Source organism: Salmo salar, chromosome 19 (genome assembly GCF_965601325.2).
Source record: "Salmo salar chromosome 19, fSalSal1, whole genome shotgun sequence".
Taxonomy (NCBI): Eukaryota; Metazoa; Chordata; class Actinopteri; order Salmoniformes; family Salmonidae; genus Salmo; species Salmo salar.
The window spans coordinates 57,757,166-57,784,962 of NC_138309.1; the positions used below are offsets into that span (position 1 = coordinate 57,757,166).

Sequence of the window (27,797 nt, forward strand, 5' to 3'; positions counted from 1 at the left end):
ATGTTTTGTTTATTCCATGTGTAACTCTGTTGTTGTATGTGTCGAATTGCTATGCTTTATCTTGGCCAGGTCGCAGTTGCAAATGACAACTTGTTCTCAACTAGCCTACCTGGTTAAATAAAGTTGAAATAAATAAAAATATATTTAAAAAAAACTTTATCTCCACTATAAAAAGCATCTAGACTTTATCTCACATTTCTTTTGGACTAACATTTAGTTTCAACAGGGGAGATTTGTATAAATCTTATTGTCTGTCTCGCCGACATTTGCAACATTGTTTCAATATTCAAATTCTATCTGCTAAACTGTCCCATAGTAATGAAAGTGTAGGGGTCGGGACGAGAGAGAAGCAGGGAGCGTTTCTCCGCGTCTAAATCATGAATCAGCTGGCATCATTTTTATGGATATATACAAAGAGATGTCAATTGAAAACAGGTACAACTAAACGAAGTGCAGCTAGTTTGCAGTCTTTCCAGCTTCAGTTTGAAGTGATTGTGTTAGCTGTGTTGTTGGCTAGCTCCTCTGAACAACAGTGTCCTGACGAGAGAGCACATTTTCTATGCCAGGGTAAATCATGCATCATTAGCTCATTATGGATGTATCCAAATAAATGTCAGAAGAAAACAGCTTAAAACAAATGCAGCTACTTTGCGGTTATTCTGGCTGCACTTTTTGACGTGACTGTAAATTAGCCGTAGTTGGCTAGCTAGCAAGCAAGGGATAAGAACGTTGCCAGTCAGTATGACAACTGAACATTTAGAACGAACGAATGTCGCGTCAATAGATACAGAACAAAAAGAACGAACGACTGGGTCGCTGTGTCGGGACTATACCTTGTGGAGGATGAAATAGTACGAATACATTAATCAAAATAACGTTTTTAATGAAAATAATGTCTATCATTATTTGAATATGCTGGTAACCCGTTGTATAAAAGTGATAATGCTCTCGAAGCCGGTGTTTGTTGGATATATTGGCACAGTTTGCCGAACAACCCCCGTGCCAATATATCCAACAAACACGGCTTCTCGGGCATGATCACTTAAATACCACAACCCCTCTTTCAATAATGTGAATTTCCAAGTTTGCAAATATACAATTTATCAGAGAGAAAAGTCAAATGGAAAAGTGAATACCTTATTGCAAATAGGCTGATCCATCGATCGTCACTAATCCATCATCAAAACACTAAAACAGAAGAGAGAACTCAAACATTTTTGAAAAAAAAGAGATTTATTTTGAACTCATCTGAACATCAGATATACTCGGTAATTGTTGGTCAGCAAGAACCGTTTGTACATTTGATATTGATGTGTATAGAAATCCAAAACAAGCAACAATACTTTTTTGGGTTTGGAAAACTGGGTGAAGCGGTTGGATGGCTTTAGGGGCTATATTACATACCTGTCAAATATATATATTTAAAATAAAAACACAAAAGTTGCTTTTGAGGGGCCAAGGTAGATGTGTTATATTTACTCTATTTTTCATAAAAATTTTGGACACTTTCTGTAAACAATAAAATAGATCCATCACGTTTCTGCTCAATGCTATACCTACATGTACATGACATCTATTCACCTCAAGCTCTTAGTTTAAAATTGCATTTTGTCTAAATCGTTTGTCTCAAAATGAATGGACTTACACATATAGGCCCTATGTAACAGATGTGGACATCCTTGAAATGGGACTTCCACTAGTGAAAGTGTTTAATGGCTGTGCTTTTTGTCAACATACTGAAACACTGAAACGCTTCACTGACAACAAGAGGGGAAAAAGCTTGATTTCAGTGCAGTTTATGGCACTTTATTATTGGAGAACTCTGGTGCACAAGAAACAGAAGTCATGAACTCTATGTAATGAACCGTCTGAACCAAGACTTGAGCGAAAACAGAATATCATGGTCTTATCCAGTGCATAAACACCATGTCAGAATCCAAATCCTTCCCTTTTCAACTCAATGACTACGTTTCATTTCACAAACAGGTTCATAAAATGTTTACATTGCCTTGTGTAAAAAAACAAAAACAATCCAAAGCTGTCATTGAAATTGTGTTTTAATGCCCTTTGGGACAAGGCCATTTTCCAACACAGGAACATTTGCCCAACAGGAGAAAAGACAAAACAGAATGCCATCAGTTCTCCTATACAGTATTCATAACCCTCTAATGCAGTTCACAACATGGTAATCCCAGAGTTGACTAGACAGGGATTTTTCCTACTGCATACACTTCTCTTCCCTTTAATTTTAGTCTCCTTCCTTCCACCAAGTATGCAACTAGGAGTCATTCATTATTCACCACCCAGTTGAAGCTGCTAGTCCCAGCAGACATTTACTTCCAAGGCCTTGGTCTATTAGACCTTCATTTCTACACTGGAATCTAAATCAACTGAAGTCAGTTATCCAACAACGGGCACCCAACATCCTACCCCTATTACCTCAGAACAAGAGCACATCAGAGGGCTAAAATGGCCCAATTGAACCTTACCAAGGTCAGTGATATTTTTCCCAAGAGGCAGACAAAATCCTTAAAAATACAAAATATTTATTTTTGAAAATGACAAATGAAACGAAACAATTTTTGTTTGGTTACTAGCATACCATACTAGGGCTAGGCAATAACAATGGATAATCGTTCACTCGGGATCAGACAGACGCTCAGAGGCAAATCAATAAATCTCACATTTCTGCACCCCTAAATTATGTTGCAGCCAAACGTTGAGGCAAAGCAGAGGGCCGAAAAGGGGCCACTGGCATTATGAAATGGCATCCATTCTGCTCTATGTACTTAAGAAGGGGACAAATAGTGTCAGCCAATTTATTTTAGTTACAAAACAAACGCAGTCCAAATGAAGTGAGGTTGACAACCATTTGAAATGTCACGAAGGGGAATTGGACTGACTGTTGGCATGGATATGATGAGAACAGCAAGAGCTAGAGGGAGCTCTTTGACCAAATGTAACTGCCGGGATATCCCAATAATTTCTAACCTACCTTCAACTAGCTAAAAACCATGTGCTTTAGGAAGATATGAACAGAGAGGGGGGAAAAAAAGAGACCGCCTTGACCAAAAGCCTTGTCCGTGCATGTAAAAGAAGCGGGATTGGTGGCGCTCGCTTGTGGTCGATATTGCACCTTCGTGGGTGGTAACGGAGTCAGCTGGGGGCTTTATAAGCCCAATCTTTATTCTACAGGAGATAAACATGTGTATTTATCTTTCTTAATATTTTATTGTGGTTGTATAATATTCCCTGATGGCCTGCTGTGGCCGATGAGATTTTAACAGAATCCTGAAAGAAAAAAAGAAGAGATTATGAAATTGTCCATTGAGGGGGAACTTTCATGAAGGGGAACCGGGAATCCTGTTTTTGTTGCAGTTTGTTGTGGGACTTGTTTTTTTGTCACTCTCCCTTGTCCCTTTCTTAAAATGTTACACACGCTGGTCACACACACATCCGCCACTGTGCTGCTGTGGTCTCGCCATTTGTTCTGAGGACGAGAAAGACATAAGATCTCCAAGTAAGCAGTGGTTTAAAAAGTCTTCCTTTGCTGTTTGAAAGGATGCAGTGAGTTGTGCAATCTGACAGAACATGTGACATGTGTCTCTCTTGAGGAGCCCTACCTATGTTAGCTTCTTCGCTTTGTTGTAAAGCGAGTCCACAACTTTGCTCATGTTCTGAATAGTTTCCAGGGCCGCGCCATAAGTCTTGTCAACAGGTGGCTCGTCAAATATGATCAAGACACCCTCGCCTTGGTCCAGGATCCCTATAATGAGTCATACAGGCATTTTAGACTACATTTACATTTCACTGAACGAAAGAAGTAGAGGTATGATACAGTCGTTTATACCATGCGTGTACCAACCACACCGGCAATTTACCATGAAACTTCTTGTCCAGGATCATCTGTGACAATTTCCTCTCGACATCCGCCTAAGGGAAATTAAACATATCCACTGATTACTGACAACATTGAGAGCTGTACATGTATCACGGAATAGAAGACTTCCGATGTGTCAATCTTGTACCATAGGACTGAATACTTCAAATATGAAGATATTAAAGAAGAAACCACCATTACCTTTGAAAGTTTGATGAGACCTGATATGTGTTCAATCTGGAAAAGAGCAATGCCATAAAGGATTACGATTTAGGGGTGGTTAGCCTCATCTAAAACAAAATCCTACATCGAGCAATATTAACGGTACCCGGATGAACGTGCTGTACCTGTACTCTGGAGAAGGGTTCGATGACACGGATAAGGTTCCCTTCCAGCAGGTTGTCATACAGCGTGGCCAGGTGGGTTCTGATGATGGGGTCGTCCCTCAACTCTGCTTTGTATTCCGTAAGGGCCTAGAGATAAAGGGGGGAATAGGAGGAGAGAAAGAGAAGAGGGTTAGAAGGGTGGATACAAATGGGCCTGGCACAATAGAGATCCTCAGAGAAACAAACATGGCAGCAACAATGAGGGCTAAAGGAAGGTCTTACCTTTTCAAAGTCGGCTAATGATCTGTTCTTGCTGGCTTGTGCAACGCATTTCAGTGCATCCGTCTGCAGAGGGAGGAAGGGACCACGGTCAGCCAGGTACCAACCAATTTAAACATATTACACAATGCAAGTTGAGAAAGACCGCCCAACAGCCCCCCACAAAAATCGTGGGTTCTTACTTGTCGGCCCGCATGCCGCAGGGCCAGTTTTCCGCTAATCAGGGACTGCACCTCTTCTGGTCTGAAAGAGAACAGCAACAGAGGGTCAACCAAGTCGGAACACATCAAAGCTGCCCCAAGCCATACCGGTATGCTTCATATCGTTGCAACACAGCTAGGAGGTAGTATCACTTACAGGCTAAGCATGATCTTGCAGAGCAGCATGTATTTGAGACCGGTGATGGCTTTAGGGTGGTCGATGGAGTCGTAGCCCTCGAAGGCCTCAAAGAAGTAGGAGTAGGCAGTCTTCCAGTCCTTCTCCGAAGCCGCGTGGACGATCCCTGCAGGGGAGGAAGCATGGTGAGTCGTTCACACTAAGCATGGCACTTTCCCACCTCAACACACTGCTCTTCTTCATTTGGATCAGTAAACTAATATTGGGTGTTACAAATGAAGAAGACAGTAGCTAGTTTTCCATCCAATTAGCATCAGATTTTCATGTAAATATTCTCAAATCTGCATAAAAAGAGATATTTTTCCCACCAGAGATGTGTTTCCATCAAATGAACTTGAAGAGAAAAGGCTGTGGGTGATGACGAAGTACACATAAAAATTACTTTTGCTGTTAAATTTCCATGTACCGAATAAAAAAATACAATTTAAATTGGTTTCCGTCGCATTTTTAACTCTGCTGATGGTTTTGTTCGAAAAATGTTGTTATATTTATTTATTAGGATCCCCACTAGTAACAGCTAGTCTTACTGGGGTCCAAAACATAAAGAAGAAGACATCACAGACAAAATACTTTACAATTGAATATGCCCACTCTGATCTTGGCACATGCGTTCTATCTAGCCAACAGCTTGCAGATACAGTAGAAAATAGCCTACTACATGAGATTATTATGGACAAAATAGTGAGATTTTATTTGTCAAATGGCAGCCAAATAAATATAAATAAATGTTTTATTGTCAGATACACCAGATAGATACAGTGAAATGTATTGTTTTACAGGGTCAGCCATAGTAGTACAGCGCCCCTGGAGCAAATTAGGGTTAATTAAGTGCCTTGCTCAAGGGCACAGACCGATTTTCACCTTGTCGGCTCGGGTATTCAAACCAGCAATCTTTCAGTTTCTGGCCCAATGCTCTAACCGCTAGGCTACCTGCCGCACTAAGCATCAATCATTATGTCACCAGAATTAGACCCTGAATATTTATTGAAAAGGAGCATCAAACTAATCACTGCACTTTCACCACCCCGTGAAGTTGATAACTTATTTCATCTGTAGCCGTAATGTTTTCCTTAGTCTTAGTGGGAAGTCCACACAACAACATATCGCGCGACTACAAGGTTACTTCGATATGACAGTTATTATAGCATTTCCACAGTCATTTCTCATGTTAATTTTACTGACACAAAAAGATCCCACCTTGTCTAGCGTATTTTGTTTTGTCGACATTTGGAAAATTTACGGAAAAATGTTCTGTTTCCACCAGGCCTGCCATGACATTTTTTATCCAATATGTACTTTACTCATAAAAACTCTGGATGGAAACCTGATTAATGACTCGCTGAAATGTCTGGTAAATGGATAGACAATGTGCACATAAGCCCTCTTACTGATTGATTTACAGTTCAATAGATTATTTTATCAGTTGAACAAAACACATACAAGAGCTCTGAGTGGATGCTATTCTGTTGTTTCTGCCAAAACAACAGCATAAGCTACCATTGGTTTCTAAGCCATTGAGGAACACTGTAGGGAGGCTTTGGATGGAGGCTCGTTCACTGGGACTGACCTGACATCATGTCCAGGGCGGCCTGCAGCTTGGGGGGACAGTAGATTCCATTGGCCGTGGTGCGGGCGGAGGTGAGGGCGGCGCGGGCCTTGGGCAGGTTGCTAAGCGCGTGGTACGTCTTGCTCTCCTGCAGCTGCACCTCCACCAGCAGCGCCTTGTCATCCATCTTCTTCAGCTCATGGAGCAGCTGGGTGCCTGAACACCAGAGAAACAATCTAATGGTAATTTAGAAGACACTTATCCAAAATGCCTTACAGTGGAGCTTCTGTATACAGTATGTGGTCCACAACCCTGGCGTTGAGGAATATCAAAGTTCCAATATCGTCATGACTCGAATTGTTTGACTCCCCCATCACAAAGCTCCAGGAGAATGGGATACTGAGTCCTGCTACATAGCTATGGGTAAACATATCCAAGCATTGCACAATTCTTAGCCCTCCCTGCTCAGACAGAAGCTAAGCTCATTTAGCAGGGATAATATTGTCAGTCCGTTCAAATGGAGCGGTCACTCACCAAGCGCCAAGGCCTCCTGGTATCTTTTGGTGTCAAAATAGAGTGAAATCAGACGGGCCTGGAGAAAGGGGAAGAGAAATGTGACATTGCAACACTCACAGTATAGTGTACAAATATTAATCATATCACTCTGGGGTGGTAGGGAAATGTGTTGAAAATAACCACATGAATTTCAGACTCCAAACTAAAACGTCAGAGTATAGGTACAATAGTTTGTCTTCTAGGTGAAGAAGACTCCCAGGCCAGCTTACCTCCAGAGCCTGCCTGAGGAAGGTCCTCTTCTCCACCTTGGCCCACTCAATGCATTCCAGACACAGATCCACCTCCTGGCCTGTGGCTGCCTCCATGTCCAGGAAGAGGTCCAGCAGGGAGCGGACCAGCCGGGCCGCCTTGGCCTTACTGATGGAGATGAGGAACGGCCGCACAAACTTCAGTAGACCCCCCAACTCTGGAAGAATCACCACAGCAGAAAATAGGGCTAAATGAATAGCAACAGTAAGCATATCTTGTCTACTCAATAAGCCCATCTATCCAAGGTTCTGTTGTCTACTGTCAAACTAGTGACGTTAGCTTCATAATAAGCAGTTCTTGTGTCCTACAGCAGTGGTTCCCAACCAAGGGTACTAGGACCCCAGCGTACTTGGCCTATCCACAGTGGGTACTTTATTATTTTTATTTAATTTAACTAGGCAAGACAGTTAAGAACAAATTCTTATTTACAATGACGGCCTAGGAACAGTGGGTTAACTGCCTTGTTCAGGGGCAGAACAACAGATTTTTACCTTGTCAGCATTGGCGATTCGATCCACCAACCTTTCGGTTACTGGCCCAACGCTCTAACCACTAGGCTACCTACCTTGAGAAGAATCATAAGAGGATAGGCTTACTGGTAAAATGCACAAGGTGATTCTTCAGAGGTACCGTCCGGGCAGGGAAAAATTCAGTTGGTGGGACAGTAACCGCCGAAAAAGGTTGGGAATCAGTGTACTACAGAACAGTTAGGCAATGGCACATACAGTGAATCATTGTGCAGTTACTGGATGAATCACCACCAAGTTCCTCAAGTTCAACAGCCAGGCAAATAGACCGGATTATGTGTTGGTATTTTGAATCTCACCTGCAGCCTGTCCTGTTTTGGCCAGGAGTGACCCCAGCTCCAGGATGCTCTGTTCTTTAACCCGAACGGATTCTTCATCACTGTCCTGGATATTTCTCCTCACTGTGGGGACAAGGAAAATAATGCACTGATTCACATTGACTATTTAACATACACTGACAGTCTCCTATTCTAAACTATTGTTTGTGTTCATTATTGTCTTTCCGAGTTACTGTTTATCTGGATCAACGAGGCTAACAAGTCAACAGCTAACTGAGGCCCTGTGACTAAGGCAATTTTTTTGGACAGCCACATGCTAGTACAAAACTAGCTACAGAACTGTCAACAAAAGCTAGGTATCTAGCTAGCTAAACGTTAACTAACGATAGCTAAGTTTAAGTTAATGAACAGTGAACTTGATCTCACTGTTAATTTGGCAACGTTAGCAAGCTACCTAGCTAAGTTAGTTGTCATTTTAGAGCATATAGGCAGCTATATTGTAAACACCAAAATGACATAGCTACATCAATGAACTTGAGAATTGAATGGATCTTGGTTAGCTAGCTAGCTGGCTGGCTAACTAGTTATTTTGACTGACAGCTAAATAGTAACGTTGAATTGTATTGCGATACTGTTTCATAAAGACAGCATAAATAGTTAGCTAGTTAACGTCTCTTTCCAGTTCATCATGGCCTAGCTAGCTAGCCATCCATCCATCCATCCAGGGACTACCTAGCTAGCTAGCAACCCCCGATTCTACAGTGAGTCAGCACGACACACAAACCGGCTCTTGTCAGTGTATAAAACTGCCTTTGCGATGACTTAAATCAAGCAGAAATGCAAAAATAAGACAAGTCTTTCTCGTCTGAACGCCTACAAACATCACTTACCAATAGAATGTAGAATATCAATAGAAGCGTTACGATCCGTGCTAATAAGAGACTGAGCTCTCTGAAACTCAACCACTGCCGCAGCCGCCATCTTACCTATTCAAAAGCTGCCTGCCTACAACAGTCAAGAATGCGATAGGAAATACGTAAATGAGCTACGCAGACACATCACGAGAGGGAGCCAAATATACTTTCTGGGAATTGTAGTTCAGTATTTTACATTAACCAGTTTGATATACATTATAGCACAATGTTCCTATTTGTCATGCTGACTCATGTTATCAAATAAATTGTAGCAGAATGTCATGATCATTTTACTTAAGACCACCATTCATAATTTACTGTAGGCCTACAGGGCTATTTAATCCAAAGTGGTCTGTTCATGAAATAAGTGAAAATTGAGCTGGATGATAGACTATAGGAATTTGCTGGATCGTGTGTTTATTAAAATGGTAGGATGTTATGGTAAATTAATACACCCCTATTAGTGCTGTACAATGACAGCTAGACACTTAAAAACGGGATGGTGCATCAGAAGAGATTTCATCCTGCACAATTTCAAATAAATGGCCTAAATACATTTTTTGTAATATCAGGTTATCCCTAAGCTACGTTGTTATGTATGCCCCTCGTTTTAATAGCTTAGATGCGATCGAACATGTAGGTTATTAGTAAATACAAATAGTTTTCATGTGGACATGTATTTATTGGCTAGGCCTACTTGTATTGTGTGATTGAAACAACCCTAGTCTACATGCTGAAAATCATTAATTGTTTTTCAAGAAATGGATTTCAGTTCATTGAGTGCATTGTGCTTTGAGTTCATTGAATGTTTGTTGTGATGGGGCGGAGTTGCAAATCTGTATGTAGCCTATCTCCGCTGCGCTGTATCAGCAAAATAAATGGACAGCGCACTACACACTAAACACTAGTGAATATAGGCTACAAGATAGATAGGGAAATTCACCTATTACAAACAGCCTTTGTGACTGCAGCCACACAGCTGCAAATTACAGCACCACGGACAGAGCACAGAGCGGCGCCCGACCACTGCCTTTCTCCTTTTTTACACCAGCCATCCTTTCACTAGCCACAAGCTAGTGAGAGCGCAAAGAAACCCTCGAACCCGTATCTCTTGAGGTGAGGACCAAATGCACATCTTCATATCAGCATCCGTTCCACAGTTGCCTACCTACCGCCTGCGCAGCAGCGAGACTGGCGATTTCTTGGCTATGTCAAGGTGTGCGGATATTCTGGCTTGATTAACGCCTTTTATTTTCTTGGATTGTACGGTGTTATGTTTTTTAACCGCATTTTCCAAGATGGTTAATAAGGTTTCACCTTGATGTGCACCATTTCAAAGGAATTAGCTGTTACTGTTAAAGAAGCCATCACTGCAGTGCTATTATTTTCATTGACTGGAGGAAAAATATCAAGTAAGTATAATATTTTTATATTATTTTATAATGTGTCTAATATCGTAACCTATTTCGAAGGATAACCTGCTGAATTATTGTAAACATCAAAATGTAAGAATATAGGCGACACGCCACTGAGAAAAATTGGCTATGCTGCTAGATTTTAAGGTATTCTATATTTCTTTGAATAACACTTTGCATAACACGAGGCTACCCATATGCACCATAATAAACATGAGTCATGTCAAAGCGGTTAGTTGGAATTCTGCATTTGTATTAGGAAGCGGACGCTCAATTCAGAACCATGGACAGCAGCCTATGTACACAAACACATAACAGCCTTGGAATCAAAGCTTGCCGCTGTCTTGCCCTTTCAATTAACACGTAAAATAGCAAATATATTTTAGATTTTCTAACAACTCGTCTAGCCTGCTTGAAAGGTTTTTGTGGCTGTTTTGGTTATGGCTGAATCTAAAAAAAAATGCTCAACGCACATCATGAGCTGTAAACACATTATTAGTCTAGCCTAAAGATGCAAATGTTGTTATACAACATAGTGCATAGCCGTAATTCGTTTACATTCGGAGTATATTACAAACCTCGTTTTAAAAGTGGATGATTTAGGCTATCAAAGGCGACCTTCTCATAAAGGTGTTTACATTTCAGGTTTCCATTTGAAATAGAAGGTGCATCCTTCGTTAGGCTTCAATCGAATGAAATTATGTTCACGTAAATCAGGATGTGAGCTTCGAGCAAAGCATTATTCTTAGAAGAGAAATTTGATATGGGCTGAAAGATGTGCATGCCTTAATCAACAATTGATGAGCCAGATGTGATCTTTTTATAATCGGTATCAATAGTTTAGGGGAAATCTGATTGAAAGTAGCTAACCTGCTCTCGATTTCAATTCAACAGGAATTTAATGTGTAGAGACCACGGTAAACGTTGCTGTAAATTGGGCGGCTGTTAGATTTGTTTTAAAGGTATAGAGATGTTTTTACATCGGTTTACCATGCGGATAGTCAGGAAGCAAGCAGTGTTGTTGCCTCAACTAGCTTGTTGTTATTGCTGTCTGATTTGCTGAGTGCTAAGAGACGTCATAATATTCCCTGGCATAGGCCCTACATTCACCTTTCTATTTTAATTTACCAAGTCAAATCAATACAGCGAATTAGTATTTTCAATGTGGATGACCGAGCACTTGTCGATATAGAATTTACTGTGTACACATTTATGAAAGCATGTCTGAATGTTTTGGTAATTCCTGTGAATTATTAGAGACAAGCAAGATATCTCAACATAGCCTTCACAGCATCCTTTTATGACATGCTCCTTTATTAGGACAACGCAGACGCTTGGATTCAGGACCAAGGACAGCAGCCGATTTACACAACCATATCAGATTTGAAATCAATGCTTGTCGCCAAACAATCCATCTTTATCTTCAATTAGTAAGAAATATTGAAATACTTTAGGATTTTTTTAAAATGTAAAATCAATATGGCAATGACAGCCGAGATATCTGATTCTCGACATCAAATACAATTTATATTGCTCAAAATTATGTACACACAACCTTAATGTCAATGATACAATGAAAGTGGGAACATGTAGCTACTAGCTACTGAAGCCATGCATTTTGTTTTCCACAGGCACTATTGACCCAGCTGAGAAGAAGAGCTAAGTGCCCAGAGAGAATCTGCTCAGATCAACTCCTAATCCATCCAGCACGTACCTTCCTATCAGGACCTACCGTGGCATTAGATGCCTGAGAGGAACCCACGCTTGTAGCCAGGGTCTCCCAGCTCAGAAGCATTGAGGCCCTCAGGATCTCCCCTGCCATTCTCTCTGGTCTGTCATCCACTAACGAAATTGCTACTCGGTCACCATGGGAACCGTTCTGTCTCTCTCTCCCAGCTACAGGAAGGCGTCCCTCTTCGAGGATGGACCAGCCACGGTGGGCCACTACACAGCTGTTCAGAATAGCAAGAATGCCAAAGACAAGAACCTGAAGCGTCACTCGCTCATCAACGTTCTGCCATGGAAGCGCATCGTGGCAGTGTCAGCCAAGAAAAAGGGCTCCAAGAAGGTGCAGCCCAACACCACCTATCAGAATAATGTGACCCATCTCAACAATGAGAACCTAAAGAAGTCTCAGTCCTGCGCCAACCTGTCCACCTTCACCCAGGACCAGAGCACCCCAGCCCTCGTCAAGAGCTCCAACAACGCTGTCTCGTCGGTCAAGAAAGCCCCCCTAACCAACTCCAATGCAGCCCCCGGCACGCCCAAGAGGGTGATCGTCCAGGCCTCCACCAGCGAGCTGTTGCGCTGCCTGGGTGAGTTCCTGTGCCGGCGCTGCTACAGACTAAAGCACATGTGTCCCACCGACCCGGTCCTGTGGCTGCGGAGCGTGGACCGCTCGCTGCTCCTCCAGGGCTGGCAAGACCAGGGATTCATCACCCCGGCCAACGTGGTGTTTGTCTACATGCTGTGCCGCGATGTGGTTTCCTCTGAGGTGGCAAGCGAACATGAGCTGCAGGCCGTGCTGCTCACCTGCCTCTACCTGTCCTACTCTTACATGGGCAACGAGATCTCCTACCCACTGAAACCCTTCCTGGTGGAGAGCTCCAGGGACATCTTCTGGGACCGCTGCCTGTCCATCATCAACCTGATGAGCGCTAAGATGCTTCAGATCAACTCGGACCCGCACTATTTCACCCAGGTGTTTGCCGACCTGAAGAACGAAAGCCAGAAGGAGGAGGAGAGGAGCCGCTTGCTCATTGGTCTGGACCGGTGAGGGTCCTGGGGAGAGGGGCCGGGGAGGGGGCAGGGGCCTACTCCAGTCTGGCATTTCAAAATGGGGGGAGGGGGATTGGTTGAGGGAGTAGGAAGAGGGGAGTGGGGAAGTTTTGATGGGAAGAGATTCATTTTGAGGGTTGATATAAGGGTAAATTGGTTTAGATATACCCCAAAAGTTTTTGATTATAAGCATGTTTAACAGCTAATATTACAACAGTTCACTGGAAGAGGGACATGAGAACACAGTTTGATTAAAAATAAATTACATTTTATGGTAAAAATATTATTTATCAACATTTTTCTTAAAACCAACTAATGTTTTTCGAAAGGAAAGAGGATTGTATTTTCACTGCACCTAAGAATGAAAGCTTTTGACACCTAAAAAAAAATGCCAGACTTGGGTACATCCTCTGTTTACGTACATGTATATAAAAACATTGAAAAATACAAAACCAACAATAATACACATAAAAAAATGTAAAAACTATAGAAAAGGAACACAAATCTGCAGCTATGAATGTGTAGAGGACTGAGGCCAGCCACCTGCTGACTGTTTGAGATGCACTGCCTATTGTGTGTCTGGGCTACTACTCACATCATGGATGAACAGACAAGCTGCAACCCTGGTTCTTTAGACTCTGAAGTGTACACCCTGTTCTGCTGCAGTGTAAACATTATTTGACCTGAAAGGAAAAGTGGGGCCACCGATGCAGATTCATGTTGTTGTGCGTTTATTGTTTGTGACTTGGCGAGAGGGGTTTGGTGGAGAAAGATTGGTTCAGAAGGACTTGAAAAAAAAGCCTGCATTGCATTGTGGGATTTTTGTGACCACAACACAACAGGACGTGAGGAATTACAGTACAACCTAAGACACAACACTTGATGGTCACACTACGTGTTAAGAAAGACCTACTTTATTTTCATCTCAGAAAGAAATGTATGGATGTTCAAAGGCTCAAGCCCAGGGAAGCTTATTTATTGCGCTTTGTCTTTTTTTAAACTTAGAGAATAATAGCCTAATGCACGTGTGCCATGCAATTTTTGGAGGGCAGGAATGACTTAACTGCATCTGCATTAGAGAATGCTGTGAACAAAGTGATAACTAGTTTATTTAGCTATGCTTGCTTAAATAGGCTATTTGTTTACCAAGGATTTATTTTGTACTTTTGTCTGAAGGTTGTGTCTAAAAACACTTTGGAATGAAGGTCCATATTGTGCTATAAGAAATTCAGCATTAACAAATGTTTAACTAGTGCCATATCTTTGATGAAAATCCTGTAGGTCTGAAAACACAGCGAAAGATGTCCAAATGTTGAGTGAACTTAATTTATTGTAATTTTATGTTCTCTTGGCACATCCCTTGTAATCAAAAGATCATGAATGAATGATCAATTGGTCTATTTCAAATAACAGGATATGGTGGGAATGAAGATTGATGGTTGTTGCAAATGAATGTTCCATGGAATAAACTATAGATTAGCCCTAGATTAACAACCAATAAAAATCTGACCATCGACAAAGTAACCAACACATCAGAGAGACCTTGAGTAAAGACAAAACCCCTTAGAACCTTTAGCACCCCTAAAACCCTAGGCACAGAGCAATCCCAAACCCAACACACCACCCAGCTCCACATATCAACAAGACAACATAACCATCAGCCAATGGCAGGGCATTTCACTCAAAACCACTCAGTGGCACAGCAGAAACATTTACAGGCAGCCTCCCCTGGAGTAATCTCTCCATGCCAATATTAATCAAATCTAAGACAACAATGTATTCAGCTGGGGAGGAGATGAGGTCATGGTCAGGTTAGATTCTAGTTGACCTTCATGGAGATAATCAGGTTTTCAAATCAGCTGAAGCCACTAGGATAAATGGAAGAGCATAGAGGGAAATAGGAACACCATGGCAACCTGGACTACATCTACATGAGAGCTTATGGAGCAGTCAAGATACATGGCTATCATTTGCATTGAAGAATTGTAGAGGCTAGAAAAGATTACAGAACTGATAGCACCTCCATCTCCAATAACTGAGATAAAAGGGAGGTGGTAGGTTTTTCTGTCAACCACTGATATAGGTTGTAAGAGATACGTCAAATTGAATCCAGAGATTAACAGGAATATGTTTTCTATAGTACATAGTACAGAGCCTTAACTGGACCTTAGGGGAAAAAAATCTAACAAATGAAAATAACGCACATAAAAACAAGCGACTAAAAAGTAGTATTTGCCAGCTTTTTATCACCTCAACAGTGAGAAATTATGCATGCTTTCTTTCAGTAGTTGATTCTCAAATTTCTTTCTAGAAATGCAAAATGGTTACAGTCATATGCAGCGAATAAATATCATTTTCATTTGTATGTCTTTTCCATGCCCACAAAAGGCTATTCTCTTCTGACATGTGATGAAGGTTGTTCTTGGGGACTGTTGGTTGACATATGATATATCTCTCTCCTCTGCTGTATCAGTGGGAGTCAAAGAGAAAAATGTATGGTGCAAAGGGACATGGTTGTGGAGCAGTACCGTGTCATTGTGCCTTGCAATGGGAAATGGGTTGTTGTGTGTAGCGCAATAGGAGGGACACACACTTTGGATGGGCTACTACTCTGGGGAAAAAGCAGGGCATTGGGGTAAGGGGTCAAAAGCAGGGGAATCTTGACCCTCTCGCTGTTCACTTGCCCCAACTCACTAAAATGTGCCATTTTTTTGCCACTTGCATCACTGACTAGTTGTTTGAAAGACTTGGAAAAACCTTACAACAAAAAAAGAGAGAAAAAAGTGATATGTTTGAACATTTCAGTCGACTTCTTTTTTCTGTATCTTGTTGCGTACTTTGTAGAACAAAAAAAAGAGTGTTAAAGAACATAAAAAGGGGGGCATTTCAATGATGCATGTGAGCGCAAGTGTGTGAGAGTTTATTTGTACAGAAGAATGTGTGAATTTTGTTTTCTTATGACAAAGAGGAAGTGGAAAAGAGGGTACTCTACACTGATAGACTACTGGGGTTGGGATGTGATTGTTGGGGGGGGGTTAATTAGAGCTGTTCAAATATGTTATTTTGAAAAAGACAAAAAAGACATTGCTCCAATTGAACCTTTCTCAGTTTGTTTCTGCTTACTTTAATTTATTTTTGTACTGTGATGGAAAATAAAATGCACTGATTGTTCATGACGCACAAATGAGTGGTGTCTTCATCTGCAGCTGAACCCTTCAGTGATATAATCACATACTTGACACTGTTTGTTTACTAGGCCCCACAATACACAAGTCTATGGTCCATATACTGTATAATTAAAGAGTAGCAGGGGTTATGAACTGACTAATCTGTGGAATGAAATCCATGAAATAATAATTTGAAAATGAAAAATGGCATAGATCTCATATCCAGAAGAGAATCCAGCTTGTTACAAGATTGAGACATAAAGAATAGAATCTGGTCGAATCACTGCATTATCTATGACCATTCAATCTGTCTCCATTTGATTTCAATTGGCCATGGGGTAAATCAAGACAATATAATCAAAGAGTATGAAATATAGCACAACTGCCGACTCGTAGTTCGACCTAATTTATACCAACATGTCATGTGCAACCAGAGGGAAAAATAACTCGAGACCACCTTTACTCCACACACAGAGAAGCGTACAAAGCTCTCCCTCGCCCTCCATTTGGCAAATCTGACCATAATTATATCCTCCTGATTCCTACTTACAAGCAAAAACTAAAGCAGGAAGTACCACTGACTCGCTCAATACGGAAGTGGTCAGATGCACAGATGCTAAGCTACAGGACTATGTTGCTAGCACAGACTGGAATATTTTCTGAAATTCATCCGATGGCATTGAAGAGTATACCACATCAGTCACCGGCTTCATCAATGACATCTTCCCAACAGTGACCATACGTACTGTACATATCCCAACCAGAAGCCATGGATTAAAGGCAACATCCGCACTGAGCTAAAAGCTAGAGCTGCCGCTTTCAAGGAGAGGAACACTAATCCGTACGCGTATAAGAAATCCCGCTATACCCTCCGACAAACCATCAAACAGGCATAGTGTCAATACAGGACTAAGATTGAGTCCTACTACACCGTCGCTTACGCTCGTCGGATATGGCAGGGCTTGCAAACTATTACGGATTACAAAGAGAAGCCCAGCCGCAAGCTGCCCAATGACACAAGCCTACCAGACGAGCTAAAATATTTCTATGCGCACTTCGAGACAAGCAACACTGAAGCATGCATGAGAGCACCAGCTGTTCCAGACAACTGTGTGATCCCGCTCTCCATAGCCAATGTGAGTAAGACCTTTAAATAGGTCAACATTCACAAAGCCTCAGTGCCAGATCGATTATCAGGACGTGTATTCAGAGCATTCAACCTCTCCCTGACCGAGTCTGTAATACCTACATGTTTCAAGCAGAACACCATCGTCCCTATGCCCAAGAACACCAAAGTAACCTGCCTAAATGACTACCAACCCATACCACTCGTGTCTGTAGCCACGAAGTGCTTTGTTAGGCTGGTCATGGCTCACATCAACACAATCATCCCAGAAACCCTAGACTCACTCCAATTCGCATACCGCCCCAACAAATCAACAGATGACGCAAACTCTATTGCACTCCACACTGCCCTTTCCCACCTAGACAAAAGGAACATCTACGTGAGAATGCTGTTAATTGACTACAGCTCAGCGTTCAACACCATAGTGCCCTCAAAGCTCATCACTAAACTAAGGACCCTGGGACTAAACACCTCCCTCTGCAACTGGATTCTGGACTCCCTGATGGGCCGGCCCCAGGTGGTAAGGGTAGGCAGCAACACATCTGCCACGCTTTTCCTTAACACTGGGGACCCTTAGGGGTGCGTGCTTAGTCCCCTCCTGTACTCCCTGTTCACCCACGACTGCGTGGCCAGGCACGACTCCAACACCATCATTAAGTTTGCCGACGACACAACGGTGGTAGGCCTGATCACTGACAACGATGAGACAGCCTATAGGGAGGAGATCAGAGACTTGGCAGTGTGGTGCCAGGACAACAACCTCTCTCTCATCATGAGGAAGACAAAGGAGCTGAATGGCCCCATTCACATCAACAGGGCTGTAGTGGAGCGGGTCGAGAGCTTCAAGTTCCTTGGTGTCCACATTACCAACAAACTATCATAGTCCAAACACACCAACACAGTCGTGAAGAGGGCACGGCAACACCTATTCCCTCTCAGGAGACTGAAAAGATTTGGCATGGGTCCCCAGGTCCTCAAAAAGTTCTACAGCTTCACCATCGAGAGCTTCCTGACTGGTTGCATCACCGCCTGGTATGGCAACTGCTTGGCATCTGACCACAAGGCGCTACAGAGAGTAGTATGTATGGCCCAGTACATCACTGAGGCCAAGCTTCCTGCCATCCAGGACCTCTATACCAGGCGGTGTCAGAGAAAGGCCCTAAACATTTTTCAAAGACTCCAGCCACCCAATTCCTAGACTGTTCTCTTTGCTATCGCACAGCAAGCAGTACCGGACCACCAAGTCTAGGTCCAAAAGGCTCCTTAACAGCTTCTACCTTCCAAGCCATAAGGCTGCCGAACAGTTAATCAAATGGCTACCCGGACTATTTGAATTGACCCTTTTTTTACGCTGCTGCTTATCATCTATGCACAGTCACTTTACCCCTAATGTACAGATGACCTCAACTAACCCGTACCCCCACACATTGACTCGGTACCCATACCCCCTGTATATAGCCTCAATTGTTATTTTACCGTGTTACTTTTTTGAACTTCAGTTTGTTTAGCAAATATTTTCTTACTCTGCATTGTTGGTTAAGGGCTTGTAAGTAAGCATTTCACGGTAAGGTCTGTGGTATTCGGCGCATGTGACAAATTTGATTTGATTTAGTGATCGTCCATCAGAAGGCTGATGATGTGTCTGTTGAGGACAGGGAGTGGGAAGTGGTGATGCTGTCGACCTGACCTGACTGACTGCAGAGGCTTTGGCTGTCGTGACGTCATCTAGGGAAACAGCTGCTAGGTTAGCAGGCGGATTAGCGTGGTTTGGCTCGCCCAAAAATCACACAGACAACACAACAGCTGGGAGAAGGAAGAAAACATCACAGACTAGCCTATATACCAGCAGACCTTGATGAACCATGTATTTTCCTGGTTGAAGAGAGATAAAAGGGGTGTCCTCATCACATCTCTCCATTCACAAATTTGCACACACACACGCACACACGCACACATACACAAGACTTGGTGAGTAATATCAAATGCTGTATGCCAACAAAAGATGAAGTCATTGAGCAAACTTGAGCAAATACATTTATTAATCAAATAACTATCATTGTGTCTCTTTGCAGATAACATAAAACAGTGAAGTTCCCTTCAGATTTGGTCCAAACACTTTCTTTCATTATCAATATTGATATATTACATAAATACGCGAAATATAAAATTAGGCACGTACATTTGCTGATCAAACTATCTATATATTCATCTAGATATTTGGTGTGTTGAATATATTGAAGGAAATGAGAAGATACAACAATGTTATAAATCTTCCCCAATTTAAAATTTTCAGGTATCATTGCAGTACAATTTAAACCATTTTAACCATTAAAAGTTGGGAATAGGGGACACATTGTAATCAAAAGGGTTACCAACAGAAGAAACTCAATGAAATATCATAGACGGGGATCCCTTCATGGAGGAACTTTAGTGATATATTGCTCAGAAAAAAAATAAACAATTGAAGGAATTGTAGGTAAAGCTTTGGATCAGACAAGTCAAACCCAACAGAAACCAATGAGGGACAAGGATGCAGCAGACAACACCTTCTAGAGTCACAGATCACAAACTAAGGTAAAGCTGAAAGAACATTGAGTGTAAGAGACTAAATGGCTATGGACTCAATAAAAAGAATCTGGAAAACGTGATGGAAAAAGTAACCTATTTTCACTTTGACTACTTTTTCCCCATTTGCACTGGATGTACGGTAGAGGACTCAGGATATGAATAGTCTCCATGCTGCACCCCAAAGAGTGACAGTGAACCATTAGAATCCTTACTCAACTGAAGAACCACGTGTTGTTACCATCTTATTTATGTAGTAGTGGGGAAAGTGGGCATCTCATCAAGCTCAGTGTCTTCATTGATGCACTTTCCCTCTCTCTTTCTCTTTCGTCTCCTCCTTCCTTTCCCTCTCTCCTCAGGGCACGGGGGAGGGGGGTTCAGAGTAAACTCCTCCTCGGCTCTGCAGTGGCACAGTCTACCCACCCGGGCAGAGTGCCAAGACGTGATGGAGTGAGGGGAGAGAGAGAGCGATAGAGAATAAGAGGAGAGGAGAGGAGGCAGCCAGGCTGGGCTTTTGTTCTCAGACAAAAGTATCCTTCCATACAAGACAGGCATGTCGGGAGACATGAGAGAGAGAAACCTATTTCAGTGGGATGTGACACAGTCACAGACAGAGCATTGTAATGATGAGTAGTGGAATAGACATATTGTATAACTGGAGGATGTGGGGGATAGCTATAGTTGGCCTTCTCATAATAACCAAGTCTTACAGGCAGCCCTGAGGATTAGCCACACATTAAACACCTGCCGTTTAGAGATCCTACTGTGACGTCACTGATAATACCCACAACACAATACATAGCCTACAACTTTCCCCCAATACAGGGACATTTTCTGGTCTGAAGTGGCTTATTAACCAACAGAACAAGGTCATCATAGGCCATAGCTGCAAGGTAAAGGAATATTTCTTCAGTGGAGAGGGACGCTAACTAACTAATTACAATACCAACTTTTCCGGACGATATTCAAAGCAATTAGCGCTCGGTAGCAATTCTGAAAGTGATTAGAGAAAACCTTTTTCACTCTGAAAAGAATTCCAAGTGACAGAGCGATATCTGCAGCAGTACTTTGACACTGAAACTAGAACTACTGGAAGTAGGCCAAGGATCTTGGGAAATGACGGTGTTCATCATACCCCTCCACTGTCACCTCAGTCGAAGTCAATACCCACTGGGCACAGACGGCAATTCAACGTCTATTCCCATTCGTCCATTCCAATTCAACGTCTATTCCCATTCGTCCATTCCAATTCAACGTCTATTCCCATTCGTCCATTCCAATTCAACGTCTATTCCCATTCGTCCATTCCAATTCAACGTCTATTCCCATTCGTCCATTCCAATTCAACGTCTATTCCGAGTGGGTTCAACATCATTTCCTTGAAATGACGTGGAAACAACGTTGATTTAACCAGTGCGTGCCCAGTGGGCCTAATCAGTCACACAGGAACACAATACTACTGATTTACTGCGCGGGTACAGAGTCGACTTCTTTTCTCTCGTCTATGGAAAACGTACAACATCTGGCTGTGGTCATATAGCATAGACGTGCTGAAATGTTGACATAATGGATTAAGTCATTTACAATGCATCAATAAATCATTACCTAGAACTACTGCCATGAAATGTACACAATCTGGCGGGGCCACTCATAAGCCCATTTTGCGTAATACTATAAGCATGTAGAGTACTATTATTGTACATACAGTACACAGAGAGAACAGATAACAGGTTTTAAATTGAGATTTTAATGCTCCCCTCAGAGCACATCGTGACGTTCGGGTTCAAGATATGCTCAACACATCCCACTCCACAGCCTGTGACTAACCGACTAAACCCTTCTCTGTGCCTCTGACACGGGTTCCGTCCCTGAAATACACAGGACAACATTCTCTCCCGCTCTTGTTTCCGATGTGTGCATGTAGGACTGTCTGTGAGTCTCTAGTCCAAAACCAAAGGGTAGTGTTAAAAAAATGTTCCATCAAATCTCCACTTTTGATCAAAAATAAATTACGAAATCTGATTCTAATCATGATAAACCAAAGCTAGCGTAATATAAAATGATTAATGCCCCAACAAAACATATGAACTTGATATTGAAAAGTGAAGGGGAAAAAAAATCTACTCTTTGGTGAATTATTGTTGTGCGAGTTTGTCTAACAAAAAAAAATACATTTGCATGTATTAAACATCTTAAATGTCCTATTGAAAAAAGAATTGTTGTGTAAAATAAATACCCATTCAAAAAAGGTACACATTCGGCATGTTTGTCATTCTGAGAGCTCAAATCCTCCCATGCATCATGCCATACTATCTAGTTCATTTGTCAGCTCTATACCTAACAGATATATGGTTCTTGTAGTCTTCATTTGACACTTGTCATCGTCACAGGCCGAGTGGCCCCCGAGAGGCCCTTTAGTTTCCAGGAACTGCCAGGATGTAACCGGAGCGGCTCTTAGTGAAGTCTGGCTGTGATTGGTTGATTTTGGGCTCCACAATGATGGTGCACTTCCTGCCGTTCATACTGCACTGGATGGGACTGGCGATATTCACTTGCAGCTTCCTCTTCTCACTGCAGAGAGAGGGAGAAAGAGAGCGAGAGAGAGGGAGAAAGAAAGACTTGTTAAGCATGTGTTGTACATGCATAGCTTACAGCTGTTACATCAATATCAGCAGAGAGAGAGAGTATGGTGTATGATGTGTGGTGTATGATGTATGGTGTGTGGTGTATGGTGTGTGGTGTATGATGTGTGGTGTATGATGTGTGGTGTGTGGTGTATGACGTGTGGTGTATGATGTATGGTGTGTGGTGTATGATGTGTGGTGTGTGGTGTATGGTGTATGATGTATGATGTATGGTGTATGATGTGTGGTGTATGATGTATAATGTGTGTGCTCGTTCAAAAGGCTAAAGGCCTTTTTACACCAAAAACACTGATATGGTTCACTGCAATTGAATGTGCATCCTTCACCATTGTGGATATCCCTCGTCATAATATGGACATGACAGCGAACTGGATGCCAACGGGCATAGATATAGACTATAGAGCAAGGCTCTCCATCCCTGTTCCCGGAGAGATACCATCCTGTCGGTTTTCGCTACAACCCTGTTCCTGGAGAGCTACCATCCTGTAGGTTTTCACTCCAACCCTGTTCCCGGAGAGATACCATCCTGTCGGTTTTCGCTACAACCCTAATCTAGTGCACCTGATTCTAATAATTAGCGGGTTGACCAGCTGAATCAGGTTAGTTACAACTGGGTTGGAGTGAAAACCTGCAGGAGGGTAGCTCTCCAGGAACAGGGTTGGAGTGAAAACCTACAGGATGGTATCTCTCCAGGAACAGGGTTGGAGTTAAAACCTACAGGAGGGTAGCTCTCCAGGAACAGGGTTGGAGTGAAAACCTACAGGAGGGTAGCTCTCCAGGAACAGGGTTGGAGTTAAAACCTACAGGAGGGTAGCTCTCCAGGAACAGGGTTGGAGTGAAAACCTACAGGAGGGTAGCTCTCCAGGAACAGGGTTGGAGTTAAAACCTACAGGAGGGTAGCTCTCCAGGAACAGGGTTGGAGTTAAAACCTACAGGAGGGTAGCTCTGCAGGAACAGGGTTGGGGTTAAAACCTGCAGGAGGGTAGCTCTCCAGGAACAGGGTTGGAGTGAAAACCTACAGGAGGGTAGCTCTGCAGGAACAGGGTTGGAGTGAAAACCTGCAGGAGGGTAGCTCTGCAGGAACAGGGTTGGAGTGAAAACCTACAGGAGGGTAGCTCTGCAGGAACAGGGTTGGAGTGAAAACCTACAGGAGGGTAGCTCTCCAGGAACAGGGTTGGAGTGAAAACCTACAGGAGGGTAGATCTGCAGGAACAGGGTTGGGGTTAAAACCTGCAGGAGGGTAGCTCTCCAGGAACAGGGTTGGAGTGAAAACCTGCAGGAGGGTAGCTCTCCAGGAACAGGGTTGGAGTGAAAACCTGCAGGAGGGTAGCCTCTCCAGGAACAGGGTTGGAGTGAAAACCTGCAGGAGGGTAGCTCTGCAGGAACAGGGTTGGAGTGAAAACCTGCAGGAGGGTAGCTCTCCAGGAACAGGGATGGAGAGGCCTGCTATAGACCATGGTAGACTGGTAAAGTAGATTGACAATAGCGAGCCCACGCTAGGCTAGCCTATAACCCAGGAATGATCCCTGTGCCTGTACTGTAGGTACGGCTCACCAGCCGATTGGCTTTTAGCGCTTGCCACATCTAGTGAAGGGGTTTCTGGCTGAACGGCCATCTTGCACTATTCCCTCTTTGAGAGGATCAATGAGGCTAATCTAAGATTTGTTGAGGGGAAAAAAAGCATTTGTGAGGGAGTCAGGGTGTGTGGGCAAACAGACGGAGTATTGTAAAGTGTGTGTTTAAGAGCTGTAACTAGTGGTACAGTGAACTACAGCACCTGGGAAGAGAGGGAGAGAAATGCTTGTCTACGTAATCCAACTCTCATCCTGACACCATTCCAACATAACGACGGTCGCTCGCATCGTTTGTCAACAAACATAATTCATGATAATACCCTTGGTGACTCGTGGAAACGGCCGGAGCCAAAACATCCACTCAACCAGTGGTGCTAAGTCTACAGAAATTAATCAGCGTGACCTCGACACCCATTAGTTACGCAACAACGCCTAACAAACAAAAACAAATCACCTCAAACTACCCACGTCAGACTTCTGCATTATACATACAGCACTGTAGCCTAGCAATGAGGGCTGCAGCGGCGCAGGGTTACCAGGGCAACCCTACAAACCTCTCCATATGTCATGGCCGCCCATGCCAGGGCCAGCCAATAGGACAACAGCTCTGATGAATGCCCGGGCCTGTCTCTGGTGCTGTCACCACCTCTCTTTCTCTCCGTCCGTCTCTCTGTCCGTCCGTCTGTCTCTGTCTGGCTTTTTTATGGCTGTTTTGGAGCAGTGGCTTCTTCCTTGCTGAACGGCCTTTCGGGTTATGTCGATATAGGACACATTTTACTGTGGATATAGATACTTTTGTACCCGTTTCCTCCAGCATCTTCACAAGGTCCTTTGCTGTTGTTCTGGGATTGATTTGCGTGGTCCCATGGTGTTTATACTTGTGTACTATTGTTGGTACAGACGAACGTGGTACCTTCAGGTGTTTGGAAATTGCTTCCAAGGATGAACCAGACTTGTGGAGGTCTACAATTTTTTTTCTGAGGTCTTGGCTGATTTCTTTTGATTTTACCATGATGTCAAGCAAAGAGGCACTGAGTTTGAAGGTAGGCCTTGAAATACATCCACAGGTACACCTCCAATTGACTCAAATTATGTCAATTAGCCTATCAGAAGTTTCCATGACATCATTTTCGGGAATTTTCCAAGCTGTTTAAAGGCACAGTCAACTTAGTGTATGTTAACTTCTGACCCACTGGAATTGTGATCGCAAAATAATCTGTCTGTAAACAATTGTTGGAAAAATTACTTGTGTCATGCACAAAGCAGATGTCCTAACCGACTTGCCAAAACTATAGTTTGTTAACAAGAAATTTGTGGAGTGGTTGAAAAATGAGTTTTAATGACTCCAACATAAGTGTATGTAAACTTCCAATTTCAACTGTATATGTGCAGATGAGGATGTGCAAGTAGAAATACTGGTGTGCAAAAGAGCAAAAAAACAAAAACAAATATGGGGATGGGGTAGGTAGTTGGTTGGATGGGCTATTTACAGAAGGGCTGTGTATAGCTGCAGTGATCGGTAAGCTGCTCTAACAGCTGATGCTTAAAGTTAGTGAGGGAGATATAAGTCTCCAACTTCAGTGATTCTTGCAATTTGTTCCAGTCATTGGCAGCAGAGAACTGGAAGGAAAGGGGATGACCAGTGAAATATACCTGCTGGAGCACGTGCTACGGGTGGGTGTTGCTATGATGACCAGTGAGCTGAGATAAGGTGGAGCTATACATAGCAAAGACTTATAGATGACCTGGAGCCAGTGGGTTTGGCGACGAATATGTAGCGAGGACCAGCCAACGAGAGCATACAGGTCGCAGTGGTGGGTAGTATATGGAGCATTGGTGACAAAACGAATGGCACTGTTATAGACTGCATCCAGTTTGCTGAGTAGAGTGTTGGAGGCTATTTTGTAAATGACATTGCCGAAGTCAAGGATAGGTAGATACCCTCATAAGACTGACTATGTTTGGCAGCATGAGAGCAGGCTTTGATGCGAAATAGGAAGCCGATTCTAGATTTCTATAGTTTGGATTGGAGATGCTTAATGTGAGTCTGGAAGGAGAGCTTACAGTCTAGCAAGACACCTAGGTATTTATAGTTGTCCACATATTCTAAGTCAGAACCGTCCAGAGTAGTGATGCTAGTCGGGTGGGCGGGTGCAGGCAGCGATCGGTTGAAGAGCATGCATTTAGTTTTACTACCATTTAAGAGCAGTTGGAGGCCATGGAAGGAGTGTTGTATGGCGTTGAAGCTCGTTTGGAGGTTTGTTAACACAGTGTCCAAAGAAGGGTCAGATGTATACAGAATGGTGTCGTCTGCGTAGAGGCGAATCAGAGAATCACCCGCAGCAAGAGCAACATCATTGATATATACAGAGAAAAGAGTTGGCCCGAGAATTGAACCCTGTGGCACCCCCATAGACTGCCAGAGGTCCGGACAACAGGCCCTCCGATTTGACACACTGAACTCTATCTGAGAAGTAGTTAGTGAACCAGGCGAGGCAGTCATTAGAGAAACCAAGGCTGTTGAGTCTTCTGATAAGAATACAGTGATTGAGTCGAAAGCTTTGGCCAGGTCGATGAAGACAGCTACACAGTACTGTCTTTTATCGATGGCGGTTATGATATCGTTTAGGACCTTGAGCGTGGCTGAGGTGCACCCGTGACCAGCTCGGAAACCAGATTGCGAAGCAGAGAAGGTACGGTGCGATTCAAAATGGTCGGTGATCTGTTTGTTCACTTGGCTATTGAAGACTTTAGAAAGGCAGGGCAGGATGGATATGGGTCTGTAACAGTTTGGGTCTAGAGTGTCTCCCCCTTTGAAGAGGGGGATGACCGCGGCCGCTTTCCAATCTTTAGGAATCTCAGACGACAGGAAAGAGGCTGAACAGACTAGTAATAGGGGTTGCAAAAACGGCGGTGGATAATTTTAGGAAGAGAGGATCCATATTGTCTAGCCAAGCTGATTTGTAGGGATCCAGATTTTGCTGTTTTTTCAGAACATCAGCTGTCTGGATTTGAGTGAAGGAGAAGGGGGGGGGGGGGGGGGGGGGGGGGGCTTGGGCCAGTTGCTGCAGGGGGTGCAGAGTTGGCTGGAGTTGGGGTAGCCAGGTGGAAAGCATGGCCAGCTGTAGAGAAATGCTTATTGAAATTCTTGATTATCGTGGATTTACAGTAGCCCCAACACTCTCTGGGGTAGAACCATGCTGTAGCCGGAGGACAGCTAGCTTCCGTCCTCCTCTGGCTACACTGACTTCAATACAAAACCTAGGAGGCACAGTAATTAAGACAACTTCCAGAGGACGTCCTCCAACCTATCAGAGCTCTTGCAGCATGAACTGACATGTTGTCCACCCAATCAAAGGACCAGAGAATTAATCTAGTACTTCAATCATAAGCTACAGCTAGCTAGCACTGCAGTGCATAAAATGTGGTAGTTGACTCAAAGAGACAGAAAGACAATAGTTGAACAGTTTTGAACAAATTAATTTCTTCAAAAACAAAAGAGAAGCAGCGTAAAGAGAGAGATAGCTATATTTTGAATTTTTTTCTCTTTAATTTA

The 27,797-nt window shown here is 43.0% G+C and overlaps 3 protein-coding genes across 5 annotated transcripts in view; 1 reads left to right on the forward strand and 2 right to left on the reverse strand.

Moving 5' to 3' along the window:
• Positions 1-2,529: 2,529 nt before the first annotated feature.
• On the reverse strand, positions 2,530-9,114 carry LOC100380795 (26S proteasome non-ATPase regulatory subunit 11B). The gene is made up of 13 exons (XM_014159143.3): positions 8,948-9,114; positions 8,079-8,180; positions 7,213-7,409; positions 6,962-7,019; positions 6,449-6,643; positions 4,843-4,987; positions 4,668-4,728; positions 4,489-4,551; positions 4,228-4,353; positions 4,082-4,117; positions 3,882-3,933; positions 3,624-3,766; positions 2,530-3,490 (listed from the first exon to the last, which is right to left on the reverse strand). Exons 1-12 carry the CDS (start codon positions 9,036-9,038, stop codon positions 3,624-3,626), a joined length of 1,269 nt encoding a protein of 422 aa, XP_014014618.1. The 5' UTR covers positions 9,039-9,114; the 3' UTR covers positions 2,530-3,490.
• Positions 9,115-9,848: 734 nt separating this feature from the next.
• cdk5r1b (cyclin-dependent kinase 5 activator 1) lies at positions 9,849-16,187 on the forward strand. Its single transcript, XM_014159141.3, has 2 exons — positions 9,849-10,383; positions 12,018-16,187. The coding sequence occupies exon 2, from the start codon at positions 12,254-12,256 to the stop codon at positions 13,160-13,162; it is 909 nt and encodes a 302-aa protein (XP_014014616.1). The 5' UTR covers positions 9,849-10,383; positions 12,018-12,253; the 3' UTR covers positions 13,163-16,187.
• A 3,291-nt stretch (positions 16,188-19,478) lies between these two features.
• LOC106579321 (unconventional myosin-Id-like) overlaps positions 19,479-27,797 on the reverse strand; it is a 128,030-nt gene continuing 119,711 nt past the window's right edge. For all 3 annotated transcript variants that reach the window (XM_045702477.2, XM_014159139.3, XM_045702478.2), the window contains one exon: positions 19,479-22,593. In XM_045702477.2, coding sequence (XP_045558433.2) covers positions 22,437-22,593 — 157 coding nt within the window. In that variant the 3' untranslated portion in view covers positions 19,479-22,436. The remainder of the gene's footprint in view (positions 22,594-27,797) is intronic.

Bases quoted from the DNA above. Each gene is read 5' to 3' on its own strand.
- LOC100380795 (XM_014159143.3), bottom strand. From the start codon at position 9,038: ATGGCGGCTGCGGCAGTGGTTGAGTTTCAGAGAGCTCAGTCTCTTATT. The intron at 7,410-8,078 runs GTGAGATTCAAA...TGATTCTTCCAG, and splicing joins CAAAACAGGACAGGCTGCAG to AGTTGGGGGGTCTACTGAAG. The intron at 4,988-6,448 runs GTCAGTCCCAGT...CCTCCCCTGCAG, and splicing joins CGCCCTGGACATGATGTCAG to GGATCGTCCACGCGGCTTCG.
- cdk5r1b (XM_014159141.3), top strand. From the start codon at position 12,254: ATGGGAACCGTTCTGTCTCTCTCTCCCAGCTACAGGAAGGCGTCCCTC.